Below are 15169 nucleotides of genomic sequence, written 5' to 3' on the forward strand. Positions count from 1 at the left end.
TCCGCAAAGACACACGTCACCAGGTAGCCTGATAGAGAGCAGGGACAAAGGCGTGGATGAAACTCGAGCTGCCAGCCTCCTTTATGTTGCCATGACAACAGTAGCTGTTTCCAGAGCCTCGGCGAGACAAAAACACTCTGTGGACCTGCGGCCAGAGGCTCCACCCACTGGGGGAATGCGCAGATCTAACCTGGCAACCCGGCAACCTGGCAACCAAAAATTAATACAATCAAGTTATTCAAAATGAAACGTTAAATAATGAGGTAGTAACACACTGGCATTTCCCAAGCCTCAGCCCTCTTCTCCCTCTCTTGTCCACTAATTCATTCCCCTCCCTGTCCTGTGTGGCCTTTTCACAGCGTGCAACTGGATGCGTTTCAGGGTGTGTTGCTGTTGCTGGCAGGTGTAGAAGCAGGTTGAGCAGGTTGTTCCCTGAATGCCACTGTGTTGAGCCCTCCTCCCTCCTTCCCTGCTTCTCTCTTCAGGCTGGTTGCAGATTCGCTCTCAAATGTTGGCAGCTCAGTGAAAAGATTTTGTTGCCTGTGCACCTGTTCTCATCTGATACAGCCTGAGAATAAGGTAAGGGTTTACCGTGGAAGGATTTGATTCTTTGTCTGTTTGTTTGTGAGGTCTAAGACGATTTCAGTCACTGTTTTATTTTTCATTTCAACTAAAATAAATCACAGATACTAAGTTAACTTCTTTATTCTCCAACTGTTAAACAAAGATGTTGCTCATGAGCAACGTGTTTAAAAATGACGTGGGCCTGTAAGTTTTCATTTGGGAGAATTGAAAGTATCCAAAACAAAAAAGGCATTTCAATGCGTTACGGTTGCCAAAGCATCACCACAGGTGATATACTGTGCTTACTGTAGGACTTTATACATACATTGTTATACATACTTATATTTATATAACTAAACCGAGGAATACATGCAGTACAATGCAGTTACACAAGTATTAGTTTTATAAAAACTTTTAATCAAAGTAAGATCCGTGAGAAACTTCCATATTAACTTCAGATTGTTGGTTGAGGTGGAACTAATTTTAACTTCTAACCAACTTCATATGTTATTGGATTGTATGGCATATATAGGAAATCTAATATTGAAATGAAACCAGTAAACAAAGATGTACAGGAATTGGTAAAAGAAAGTGAAAGAACTGTTTAACACAGGTACTGGAAGTGTACAATGTAGTAAAAGTAAAACAAAAATATAGTATACATTCCCATATAGTTAAAATTAAATTATAATTTATACAAACTCAGTCACCTATTTACATAAATGTCTGGTAATTAGCGTCTGTTTATGGGCTGAGGGAGTTCAGAGTGTTTACAGGATGTGGATCTGTGTTTATGTGTACGTGTGTTCACGAGGGACCTCAGAGTCTCGGCTGACAGAGCTGCTGAAGTGATACTTGCTACGAACTCTGACAGACCAGTAGAGTGGGAACTCTTTTCAACAGGTTGTTCCTCTGAGTGCGAACGCTCTCAGGTAAACATCTAGCCTGTTTCTTGACGGCCAAATATAGTGCCGCTGGAATTCCTAAGAACAGGTGGATTGCTCAACAAAGCAATGTGATGACTAACGTGAAGCTATTTCATATACTGACAGCAAACAATGCTTTTTTCAAAATTCAATATAACACATACGTCAGTACAGAGAGATATGAATCAAAACGGGATTACACAACAAGTTTATAGTATTTACATTCCCCAGTCTGCGCGATCTAAAATTATCCCGCCACTGCCCACATACACATTTACACGACACAAACCAAGATGTGGCTCTGCTGAACTGTTTGTTAAACTACACTGATTTGCCTCACGAACACCTGAATCTCTTCAACTTGCTGCAGCACGACATGCTCTGTCAGTTCACTATTATTTATTCATTCACGTTATTTTTGTGGGTTGTCGCTTTAAATTGACAGTTTTCAGTCAAACGGGGACGTGGAGAGAAAGAAGATGATGAAATTCAACAAAAGCTGTTGCAGGTTACAAAATCTCGGATTTAGCAGACAAAGAGCTCTATACTTCCTGAAATGAGAGAAAAGTCACGGCACTCTCAGCGCTGATATTTACACTTAAAAATGGAAATGTAAAAACGATAAATCACGAAGTTGTAAGTTTCCTTCTGACAAAAACCTCTTCACGCTATAAGTTGATAGTATGGACATGGGTTTTTATTACCTCAGCTTGGTAGGAAACATACATTTTAAATGTATTTTTCACTTTGAGATAGCAGATGGCTTTACACCACAAGACTCATGAGCTTTAGCTGCTGTTTCTATGGAGACAATGACACTTAAAGGCATGAATAAGAACAGTAGTAAATTCAAAACATTGGCTTTATGTATATTATATGTATATATGTATAAATGTCTCCACAGCTTAATCTTTAGCCAAGTGAATCTTAAGCTCTGTGATTAAATGCATCTTACTAAAAACACTTTGCAACTCTAGTTTTTTTCTAGTGACAACTTAGCAGGTGAGTCAAAACACTATCTTTGACTTAAAAGCACTGAGGATGCTAATTAGCAATTTTCAGCCACGTTCACAGTTGGAAACTTTAATGTCTCCGCGTGAAGGAACCGGTCAGTTTATTATTTTGACTGCTCCTGTGATATAAACCCTTAATTGTTCACTCCCTCTATTCATCTAGGTGGATTGAGCCATTTCCCTGCAACGATGTGCTCCTAGTGTTGCAAACTTGAGCAGTTTGATTGATCCTGCATTCACGCAGCAGGCTGCTCAATCAACAGCCCACAGGTTTCCCATTTATTTCCCACAGAGCAGAAAAAACACAGAAACGTGCGGACGATAAATAAGCTTGTAGACAAACTGACCACAGATGAACATTCTCATCTGTTCTTAGAGAATCAGAACAATTACACTCTTTCCATGCTCCTTCGAGAGCAGCAGTTGCCTATTTCTAAAGTGTGAAATGTGGGAGAAGTTGTTTGCACCGTTTCTGAAGTCCCAACTTTACGTCTAAAGAAATAATAGTTTTGATCCAGGACTTTTTTTTCTCAGTAAGTGGTACCCTTATTGGCACAGTAATGTGTTATGACAGGTGAAACCAGAAATGTTGAAGGTCCAAACCGCAGCTACTGCAGGCCATAATGTTATACTCTGCAGATGGAGCCCTTTTCACTAATGATGAAAAAATCGGTTTCGAACAAAGCAACGGATCAACAAAGTGACTCCCTGAGGGAATAGCTGGAGCTACAGTCATTTCATTTGTGTATTGGAGTGAAGCTGTGGGAAATTCACACTGTCCAAAAGTCACGTCTCACTGGAAATCATGTTGGGACTATGCTGACAACTGTGTACATTTGTGATGGATATGCTGAAACCAAGGAGGAATGTCTTTGCATGCTTACTGTACATAGATAACCTGCCACATGGAAGGAAGAAAAAATATTTATCAGAAGTGCTTTAACAACTCTATTTATGGCAACTCGGTTTCTAAGTAGCTACAGTAGTTTGCTCTGTAATGTTAATTTTAAAGTAATCAAAATATCATGATTATGAAACAGCCAACTACTGTTTACACCTTCAGCTGGAGTTATTTTACCATGGTCTAAATATAATTTTTTCAAACTTCAACATAGGAAAAAACTCTATTAACTGTTATTACTGTTAGAATTATCTTATGGGTTTTGTCCTCATGTGCTGCCCTTTATTCTGTCAACAACATGTATCTAACTAATCTGTTAAAACAGTTACCACATTCACTGCTATGACTGCTGTTTACCATTGCTTTAATGAAAAATTTAAACTGAGGTTCCATTGTTATTCATAAATCACATCAGGCAAATACAACAAACAAATAAAACATTAATACATTTTATTTCAAACATAGTAAACACGTGTATTAATTAGTGACCGCTCACATCTCACAGTAACATCTCGTTGTTCAAATGTACTCTGTCGTGTTGTTGACAGAGCTCAACTCTCTGCATTTTTTAATTAATTTTATTTATAAAAAATCTGTTCTGTCTTGTGTTTCAGAGTGAAACCAAAGCTGGAAATGGAATTGTACTTAAAAATCACAGCAGGCCTCCTTCTGTTTGTCCAAGCCTTCTATCTGGCATCGCTCCAAGACACAACAGACTCTCCAGGGCGCACAATTGATAAAAGCTGGCTCCGTGAACTACCCAAAAACATCGCTGGAAGTCAAAATGCCACAGTTAATGAAGAGGACGCGACTGCTACGGATTTAAGCAGTGGAACGTCATCTGGCTTCATGAATATCGAAGAACAGAATGTGACTGGCCATGATCCAAATAACACGTATGATGATGATCTGACTGGTATCAGCAACACAACGGCTCCAAATGACACAACCATTCAGCCGCCTGAATTTCCAGCCACAACTGCGTCTTCAACTACTACAACCTCAGTTTCCACAGACTCAAGCCAGATAAACGTGACAATAGCTGAGAACTCAACAGTGACTCCTCAAACCTCCAGCACTCCTTCGATCGCAAAAAACTCCACCACATATCCAAATCTGTCCAATCACACTAATTTACTGTCAACAACCTTTGCTCCGCAGAGCAATGCTACACAAGAACCGATAACAAAACCAGATGATACAGGGTTAACCAACAGCACAGGGTCAAACAGCACGACAACCGCCACAAAGACAACAACACCACAGATAAACCGGACATCCACCACGTTTTCATCTACGACCGTGTTCCCTTCTGAGAGCACAGAAACCAGCACTGTGACCATGACTACCACTGCTGTGAACACACCTGTAAAGGCCAACAAGACAGACAAAGATGCAGCCTGGGGGAACAGCTCAGAAAGAGGTACTGCTTCAGTTTAAGGTGTCACATTTCCTTATCCAGAAAACTGTTTTAATGTGTTTTCCAAGGCAACGTGACTTCATTTTATGGACAGATAGAAAAACAAATGTGAAAAATCCCAAGCCCCTTTGACTGACTTGTGTAAAGAGGCGCGGCAGATCTTAGAGAAAGAACCGCTGTATACGGCAAGAAAACAGGCAAGAAACCCCTTTGTAGATCACCTTTAGATCAGGTTTTAAATTAACCTCACTGCTCATATGTCGCTGATGATTGTCTTACACATTGTTTTATTCTGCCCTTTCCCTGACCCACATTTGCCTGCACCTCTCCCCCGTTGCTTGAGGACAAATGCCCCTTCTTTCAGAGGAAAAAGGTGGATTGGGTTTCAGGTGCTATCGATGTGGCTGCTATGAGTAAAGGGGTCTATTACAACCACCTTCTCAGCAGGACAATGAAACTCTGTTTTAGTAGCAAAAAACCCGAAAGAGGTGGTATGGGACTGGGGTCAAAGAGCTGATTCTGTGCAGGGGCGTGAGATCTATTCAAAAAATGACATTTTCCTGCAAAACATACATGGGCAAGCTCACTACTGACAACACTGCAAGAGGGAAAAAAAGGCCTTTAAAGAGCTGGCACAGGGTTGGGATTAAAATAAAACTCACATCACATGGACAGATGTGACAGTAGGACATAACACTAACAGATGATGGCAATAAACAGTGGGAAAACAGCTGTGAAGCTGCAGGCAAACAGAAAAAGAAAAAAACTGCACCACGGTTACCGTGACAGGCACAACGTGTGCACAAAAACTGCACAAAAGCACAGACGGCTGAATACAGATAAACAGAACCTATAAATATAAGCCTACGACTCAGCTATGCTTTTACTGAAAACACAAAAATGAAATTTGCTCCTCACTTCAGCTGCTTGACCATAATAGTGTGAGATAATGCAAAGTTGGTACAGTGAAATTACATTTCTCATGTGTTATCGTAATTCTACAGCAATGGAAGCAGCACAGCCTGAGTGCACTGAGGCTGTAATGAGGCTTATGCTTAGCATATTTACTTGCAGTATTAATTCAGTGTGTTAGCATGCTAACATTTACTCATGCTAAACACAAAGTACAGGTGAGACTGATGGAAATGCCATTGCAGGTATTTGGTCTTAAGCCAAATACAAAATAAAGTTCCAAGTGAAGGTGTCAGAAGATTGCCAATGTGATCACAGCTCATCCAGTGATGAGAGAAATGTCTGTACAAAGATTTATCCAATCTATCCAAAAGTTCAAAGAATTTCATCCAAAGTTAGACATATGAACCTCATGGTTGCACTAGAGGAAATGTCAGAGGATCACCAAAGTCAGCTCTGTTTATTTGCAGGGGACCGGGATAGCTGCACTAAGTGCCATAGCGATGCACTCAGTGGTGTTTATCAAACTAAAATGGGGGACCAGTCAGCAGTATCATCTGTGGAGCCACACTAGTCACAGTTTAATCTACAGTAAGAGAATTAGATCAGGGTAATATTGTTATATTTACATGAAAGAAAAACTTAACATGACTCACAGTAAGCTCAATATTACTACGCTCATTATAACATATTATATCTCTATCTTAAATGAAAATGTTTTAAGCAAGAGCAAATAAGACTAAAACAAATGATTTTTATTTTCTTACTTTAGTTACTGTAAAACTTTGGTAATGTTTGTCCAGCTTGCCCCAGTTTAAGGGTAAAATGATCCTAGCTAGTGGGCAGATTGAGACATTTATAGATAAACGGATTCACTTAATTATTCACAGAATGAGTTCTGATTAAACACAAAAGCAGTATTTCTAGGCCAAAGGAGACTGAAGACAAGTGTCACCTTGAAAAGCTTTTTTTTTCCTATAGTAGATGTAGACTGCTGCCTTACAATATTCAAATGCTTTCAAGACATTATTATGATTTTGGCATTTTAATTGCATTAATCATAACTTAAATAGACAACTCTGTACAACCTCCTAACTGGGATGCGTATCTTCACTGACTGGTGCCACTGGAAACACAATTTAAATTCCTTTCGGCCATAATTAACTGTCAACTAACCATCAAATACATAATTTGCTTTGTTGACAAATTGTTTATAACTTTCTTCCACCCCCTCGACCCCCATTCTTCCACTGAAGGTTTTGCACCAGAGCCATCCAGGAATAAAAGGTATGTAGCATGGGCGATCGTACTCGGAACTGCAATGGCTGTGACCGTTGGTGGACTGGTGGCCTACATGTATCTGAAAAGTAAACGTCGCAAGGGCTTCTCCCACAGGAAACTTGTTGAGGAGTATCCATCAGATCCAGGTACACATTTCTTCCTAAAGTAAACTATTTTTTGTGGACACTTTACCCTAGGTGCTCCCTCACTCACTTTTTCTAATAATTCAATGGGTTAGGAAAAGATAATACATCAAATAACAGTTGCCCTTTTTAAACTTTATTTAAAAAAAACAAGATATGTAGTATGGTTTCTGGTGACCTTTAGAAATACAGGTAGGTGAATTTTAATACCTCAAAATTTAAATTAACGGTTAAATTAACAAGCTGCTGCTTATTAACCTTTGCAGACTTGCTGTATATTAGCGCTTTATTAACATTTATAATAGCAGTCTATTGATTGAACTCATTAGCCTAGGGCACTTTATTATTCAAATGTATCATAGTAATAATCATGAGTTTATCAACAGTTATAACCAATCACTCATTCTCAAGAATATATTTATTACACTGCTCAAAAAAAAAAAAAAAAAAGGAACACTTTGAAAAACACATCAGATTTCAATGGGGAAAAACATCTTGCCAGATATTTATACTGATATGGACTGTTTGATGTGTTAGGAATGAAAGGATGCCGTCGTTTGAATGGAAATTAAAATGATTGAACAAACAGAGAGCTGAATTCAAAGAGACCCTAAAATTAAAGTGGAAAAATGATGCTGCAGGTTTGTCAGTTTTACTGAAATTTCATTCCAGCAAATCAAAATGGTACTCAGTACTTTGTATGGCGCCCATGTGCTTGTTTGCATGCCTGACAATGTCAACATGCTCCTAATGAGACAACACATGATTCCCAGGGGTATCTGCTCCTAGATCTGGTCCAAGGCATCAAGAAGCTCCCTGACAGTCTGAGGTGCAACCTAGCAGCATTGGATAGACCAAAGCATAATGTACCGATGCCTAATGACACACAGGGTGCTGTTGTATAGCCTGTAGAGGTCTGTGTGTCCCTCCATTGATATGCCTCCCCAGACCATCACTGACCCACCACCAAACCGGCCACGCTAAACAATGTTACATACAGTGTAACATTCTCCATGGCTTCTCCAGACCTTTCATGTCACATGTGTTCAACACCAAAGCATCTGATTAACAACCCCCTCTGCTACCCAACCGACCAGATTAATATCCCAGAAGTTTAACTGACTTGATGCTAAACTCTGATGAAACCAAAAAAGTGTTCCTTTAATTTTTTTGAGCAGTGTATTTACTCAGAGGCACAGCGATACATGAGAGTGTTTTCATAAAAGAAAAAAAAATGTTTTTCCTACAGAGCTTGTCAAAGTTGATATGGTGAAGGATAACTTCCCAGTGTTGTTGGAACTAATCTGTAGGGCAAACTTTATTAATTATGAATAGAGCTGTTAGTGATCAAAATTATTAGGAATTCCTTTAAAAGTCAGATAGACTGCTGGCATGACTACTTTGAATTACTTTACTGATGCAGGTCCTACTTTAACCATCCTACATTATTAAAGGCAGATGATGCAACCTCCACTATGTCTAAATGAAATCTGTTTATTTATAGCCCAGGATTCTTGGGCTTTACAATCTGTACAACAACCTTTATTCTTTAGGAAAACATGAGAATAAAAGGTCAATTTTAGTCTCCTCACACATTACCTGTCTTATTTCCTACAGTTTCTTTCCAGTTTATTAAAACATCAGAGGGAATTTTAGTTCAATTTCTTTTTTGGAAATGGAAGAAAAATTCCCTCAGTAGATCCTAGAGGTCTGGCAACCCTTTCTCTGTGTTGCAGTTGTTATTTTGTGGTTAAGTGTAATTTACTTCTTCGGTGTACCCACTCAACAGCAATCTGCTTTGTTTACTCGTACCTCAGTTAGGAGTAGTGATTTCCTACATTTCCTAAAATTACTCTCAAAAAGCTCCTGATATTAGGTGTGAGGCAGTTGTGGAGAACTGAAAAAAAGAAGAAAAAAAAAAACACATCTCAGGGATTTTTTATGATTAAACGAATTTTAAACAATTGAAAAACACTGTGCATAGCTGCACTTTAAATAAACTATATCTATATGATACACTGCCTGAATTTAGCCAACTGTAGCATGTAAGAGTAAGAATATTAGACCCATAAATGCTGTATGTTAATTGTAACTTGAATTATAGCAATGAGAGCGTTACGTGGTATATTACTACTTTAATATCAGGTTTATTGCAAGTCAAATGCTGAATTACAACAACTATGAATAGTACAAATGTTTAATGTTGCCTTGTCTAATTCACAGTTCTCAGATTAGACAACACTGAGCCTCTGGACTTAAACTTTAGTGGTTGGGCCCGTTACAACCCAGGACTTCAAGGAGACAACATCCAAATGACTAACTTTCCAGAACGCCGCTGAAACAGGAAAGGCTCTCAAGTTGAAAGTCAAGAACTCCCTTGAAAGAACGTCTTCCAGTTATGCTCACTGGCATAATGTGGAGTCTTGTAAATAAGGCTGTCTGAAAGATATATTTGTGGATAGACATTACAAAGAAGTTTATAGGTCTGCTGTCGGCCACTACAAATGACACTTACATACATATCTGATTTTGCATTGTGCTGCATAGATTTATTGCATTGAAATAGAGAGTCCACAGCAACAGGCAAAATTAACTTTCAGCCACTTATATTTCTACTGTACGCTGCCAAAAGGAAACAAATCTTTCCTAATGAATAATATGCTTTGCTGTCACTGATGACTGTTAAACATTAATACATGTTATGACTTTAGGCATAATTTTATGTTTTCTGTATAAAAAGGAAATACAAATATGGACAAGCACAACAAAGACATTAGTATTAAACTAGATTGTGCTTCTTCTGTTGAATTACTATTTGTTAATCTGTAAGATTAACGGTACTGTTGTACTACAGTAACATATGATGTAGCCGACCCGCTGAGGCCGTTAAAACAAAATTCAGATGCTGAGAGAACAATACCATTATCTCTATCAAGTTCCAGCTGCTGTTATGGCATAAAGAAGGCAATATAAAGTAAAATTTGAACTGCGCTACTAGATATTCCACAATTGAGAATTGAATCATCATATCAATAACAACTTTGTTTTTCTACACCAGCGAGGGAGGTGCTTGAAAGGCAGGATGCTGTTTTGTTATTCATTGACTGAGGTTTTGATATTCAGGATGGGAGTTGTGTGTATTTGGTCTTAACAAAACTCAATAGAAACACATATATTATCATAACATTCTGCTAAAATCTCACAGGTGTCCAAACAGACACGACGATGTGCACCTTAGAGAATTGCATAGTGTTTACCTGCTGAATTTCTAGTTCAAACATATCTGATTCTCAGTTTTCAAAATGTTTGTGACAATCTTTAGCTATCCACTGCCACAGTATGATCAAATCTAACAATATTTCATAATTGTTTCCTTCTTACCTTTATTACTTTTTGTTAAAACTGAACATGTGAAGAAAATGCATCCAGCATCTTTCAATTTCATCTCTCCCTGCCACTCAATATTACTTGAGTGAAGCCCACGTTCAATCACCATGCACCGTGATTACAACTGAAATGTGCTCCGGCTCAGACTAAACTGCCAACAATAGCTCAGAGATGAGTGATTCTTTTTTTTTTTTTTGGTGTGTTTAGACGATTTGGCGGTCTGCTTCCTCCCTCGCTGTAATTTTATACATCAGTCAGCGCGAGAAGCACTTTGTTAAAGAATTGCAGTGATTACTGCAGAAATAATGCAAGCAGCTGGATAATGGGAGACGTCTACACTGGTTACCATTTCTTGTAAAATAATAAACAACTAAACCCCAAATAACGTTGTCTTTATTTTGCGACTTAAAAAAGATATCTCCATTTTAAATAAAAACATATATAACTATGTAAAAACATATATATGATCAAATATGATTCGGACACAAACAAAGTTTTGTTTTATTCATCATATTAAAAACTACTGTGTGGACAGATTGTGCCTGTTCTAATTAAGCACAGCTATTTAGGAGATTATTGTTTGGCAAGGTTCTGAAATCAATTAACTGACACCAAAGTCCTTGTTAAAGTATGTACATATTTCATCGGGGGGTATGGGCAGGTTAATTTACACTTCCAGCTGAGCCAAATTAATTTGAATGAAATTAAACGATTGCTATCTAAATTGAAGCTATGTCAAATGTGTTATTGGCTAAATTCTAATTCATTTTCTTCAGGCTAGTGTGCTGGAAATGAATTTAACCTATAAGCCCAACCTGCTGTAATAACCCAAATCCCTGTCTCTTTATCAGATGAGCCTCTCCTACAGTTAATGGCTAACAGCAATCCCATGAATTATTATTTTTTTTATGTTTCATGTTTCAGGTGAAAACATCCATACATTTTACACAGGCTGTCTTTTAAAATCTGTTCCGGACTGTAATTTAAATTTCAAACCCCAAGGATAATTGTTCACAAGTCACATTTGATAGATGCAATCTCTGCGTGGGGATGCAATAAAAAATACTTGTCAATTATGGTATTTAAAAGCAGCCACACAGGCAGTTTCATCTCTGATTGTTTGAACTCGAATGTGTCGAATCAGGTGACATATGGAGGGCTGTGATTTGGATGACCTGATGTGAGATTCGATCGTTCGCACAGCACCGAGTGTGCAGGAGCTGCTGGATGACTCAGCAGAGAATGAGGAAAACGTGACTAAATTCATTGTTCTGTGCAGCGCTTGTTTTGTAGCATTCTCACAACACTATGTTGAAAATTTAGCCTGAAGCTGCAGCCAGCTGGCAACACTGGGAACAGTGGGAGGCTGCTAGACTGGTTTTGTCTAAAGCAGTAGGACGTTTTGGTAAAGAAAACATGCAGGTGCTGGGCCACTGGACAATCAGAGTAGGGGGTGCTGTTTCCTGACCTGTCAGTGAACCACCACTCGCAGAAACTGTTGCATTGCTTCTTGCTGTCTTTTGGATTACATACTGTAGGTGTGCTGGCCCCTGCACTGGAGTTTTGTTTTCTCTCTTGCACATCTCCTCACAACAATCTCACCTCGTATAGGCCAGGTTGGAAAAACAAACAAACAAAAAACAAAACAAACAAAAAAACCACCCACGGTTTTTAGGACTCCCCGGCTACTAATATTTAATTACTGTCTTGTATTAGTGTTTGTTCTGTAGTCTATACAGGACTATGACCTGAACTGATGTAAAGTACAGTACTTCTCTTAGCTTACAGTGACTGTTAGCAATCAACAATCATGGGAAACACTAGATACATACATATCTCCAAGAAATTGTGATCTTATTGTAAAAACAACATAAACACAAGAGTTTCTATTTTGTCAAAGAAAAGGTGAGAAGTTCAGTTTTCATTTCCACTTTAATGTCTTTTGTGCAGACATGTTGTGTAATAATGTTATTTTAAGAATGAAAATAGTGTCTGACATGACTAAATATAAAAGGAATTCTTTTCTTCTCAGAGATAAGACATATTGATATAAATGAATAGCATATGATAGAAAGAAAGCATGTCAGTGCTTGGAATAAATCACTGGCACACTGAATCCTAATAAACCTCAAATTTCCTGGTTATACTTAATAAAAGGGGAATGGTAGGGAGCATCGGCATATGGAAGCTGATGTGCAGCTGCTGTTTCAGCCTCTGCTGCCAAACCTGCCTCAATAATCCACAGAAAAAAATTGTGGTGAAGAAAGGAACAGCTTGAACTCCAGTTTGACAACACTTTCAAAACGTCTGAACAGCTTGAGCACCTGGCACACACAGGAAATACTGTGGTTTATGTCTTCATTTGGTGAATCTGTGACACAGGAGGGGAATAGCATGCAAATTTCAAATCTCAAAATTAAATTCACAGAAAATTTTCAATAAAGGTTTTACTAAAATACTGTTAACATGTTTACATGTTAACTTTCTGCTGAGGTTTTAGTTTTGGAAGGTGCTGCAGCTATTGTAGTCAATTTTAATTATATAGCCTAATATCGCAAATTAGTTTTAGAGGTTTCAGTCTTTAGATCCCCAAATCAAGAAAATGAGATAACAACAATTTGAATGAATAAAAATGTAAAAATAAATGTAATAAATGTCAGACACATATTAATTACTTTCAACCACAGTTAGTGAGTAAGAACAGTGAATTTAAATCTCAGGATTAAAAAATAAAACCTGAACTACAAAAGAAAACACTGGCATCGTAACAGCTTTGAAAGAAGTTGCACTGCCGCTGCTGAAAAATACTGAGAAGGTGGCACTGAAAAATGAGGCATAAAAAATGTGAGCTTAACTTAAAAAAAACAAAACAAAACAAATCTGACACAGTGGTTCTTACAAACACATTATCTTTTTTATCGTAATGTGTTTTCCCAGTGCCGTTCTTCTAATTCTTAATTTCAGTCTTGTCTTTTTACCTCCACAGTTTTCTATCAGTGTCAGTGCTTTTCAGTTTCAGTTCTCTGTCATGGTTTTGGCATGGAGGTGAGGAATATTACCACAAGTTTACTTTACTTTACTTAAGTTTAGGAATAGTTTGACATTTTGGAAAGTACTATCATTTGCTCTGTCGGAGGAGGTGGTTGGCTTAGCTTTGCAAATGGGCTGGAGCAGCTGGAAACAGATAGCTCGGCTCTGTCCAGACTTCATAAATCCACCTCGAAGCACCTGAAAAGCTAAACTGGTGTAATGTGTGTACACAGAGAAATACTAAAACAGTGTGGTTTAAGTGCTGTTAACGTTTCTCAACAAACAATGCCGTGCTATTACCTGCGTTCTCCTGGAGTGTTTTGCCATTGCTGACCCTCACCTGACAATCCCCCCATCCTCTGAAAGCCAACCTTGACATCACCTTCTTTAACCACTTTTGTTCATAATAAACCTTTGTATTCCTGGTCTGATTGTGCATTTTATGTTCTAAAACTTGAGCACATTAAGGGAACATAAGAGAGAGTAGTCACTAGTAACATTGGTCAGGTTATTAGTAAAACAATAAGAACACTGGTAATTAATAAAAGGTTTTAATGAGGAAAAAGTGTGTGTTGCCAATTTAATGTTAGTGCAGGTATATTTGGGATAATCCAGACTGGATTCTGACCTAATTGGGAAAACTAGGTTTAGAGCAAGCCCACAGGGGAATTAACTGAGGAAAATATTCCCAGATGTATGCTAAACCAACATGTGTGAGCGTGCGGCTGTGTGAAGACATTGTTTTTCGCATTTCAAAAACACACCTGCAGCTCAGACTGTTGTGACATTAAAGAGATTCATGGGATGTATTTAAAACCTAACTCAATAAGATATGGCAGAGAGTGAGAAATGAGGCCAAACAGCAGGTTAACATTCTCCGTCTGTCTTTGTCTCACTGCACAGGTCGCTCGCTCTTTGCAGCTTATACATTACCCATGTGTCTGACAGGGTATTGTCTGTCACTGATCTTTCCACACTGGTTGCTGCTGCTGTCGGGTCACTGGGGTGGATCTGAAAGGTCAGTGTCCTCCTCTGACAGAAACCGTTGTGGGAAAGACAAACAAATACAAAAGCTTTCCAAATATACAGATGAGGCAGGGGAGCCATATTTGCATGGACAGGCAATGAATACTGAAGAGTGGTGAGAAAAACAAGCAGGGTTGTGCTGTCAGTTATACAGACTAAGACATCTGTAAACTTGTGGAACAGGGCAATGATAATAAAAGTCTGAGAAAGTAATATTGTATTCTGCTGTATATGGCTGACTATTAAGGTTTTCTTTTGACTTATGATGTTAAGAATGTGTTTGCTTAGTTTAACACTGATTGAAAATGGCCGAGCGGTGATGATGATGATGATGATGATGATGAGTTTGACAACATTGCCCCATTATTAAACAACATGGTTAAACAGAAGAGCAGATGCTTTCTGTTGTGTGTCCTACAAAACTGTGACAATTTGTGGAAGTTTGGTTACATTTAGGCAGAGAAGGGCGACTAGTGAAAGAGCATAACACTATACTGACTGCTTTAATACTTGCTTTAAGGGCTATGGGTTAGTACAGTAAGCCCCCTAAAACAACATTGTTCTCC

The 15169-nt window shown here is 38.4% G+C and overlaps 1 protein-coding gene across 1 annotated transcript; it reads left to right on the forward strand.

The window, feature by feature from the left end:
- Positions 1 to 443: 443 nt before the first annotated feature.
- muc15 (mucin 15, cell surface associated) lies at positions 444 to 10922 on the forward strand. Its single transcript, XM_026378859.1, has 4 exons — positions 444 to 579; positions 4019 to 4827; positions 6993 to 7163; positions 9384 to 10922. The coding sequence occupies exons 2-4, from the start codon at positions 4038 to 4040 to the stop codon at positions 9497 to 9499; spliced, it is 1077 nt and encodes a 358-aa protein (XP_026234644.1). The 5' UTR covers positions 444 to 579; positions 4019 to 4037; the 3' UTR covers positions 9500 to 10922.
- The last annotated feature ends 4247 nt before the right edge of the window (positions 10923 to 15169 follow it).

This window comes from Anabas testudineus, chromosome 3, assembly GCF_900324465.2.
Source record: "Anabas testudineus chromosome 3, fAnaTes1.2, whole genome shotgun sequence".
Lineage (NCBI taxonomy): Eukaryota > Metazoa > Chordata > Actinopteri > Anabantiformes > Anabantidae > Anabas > Anabas testudineus.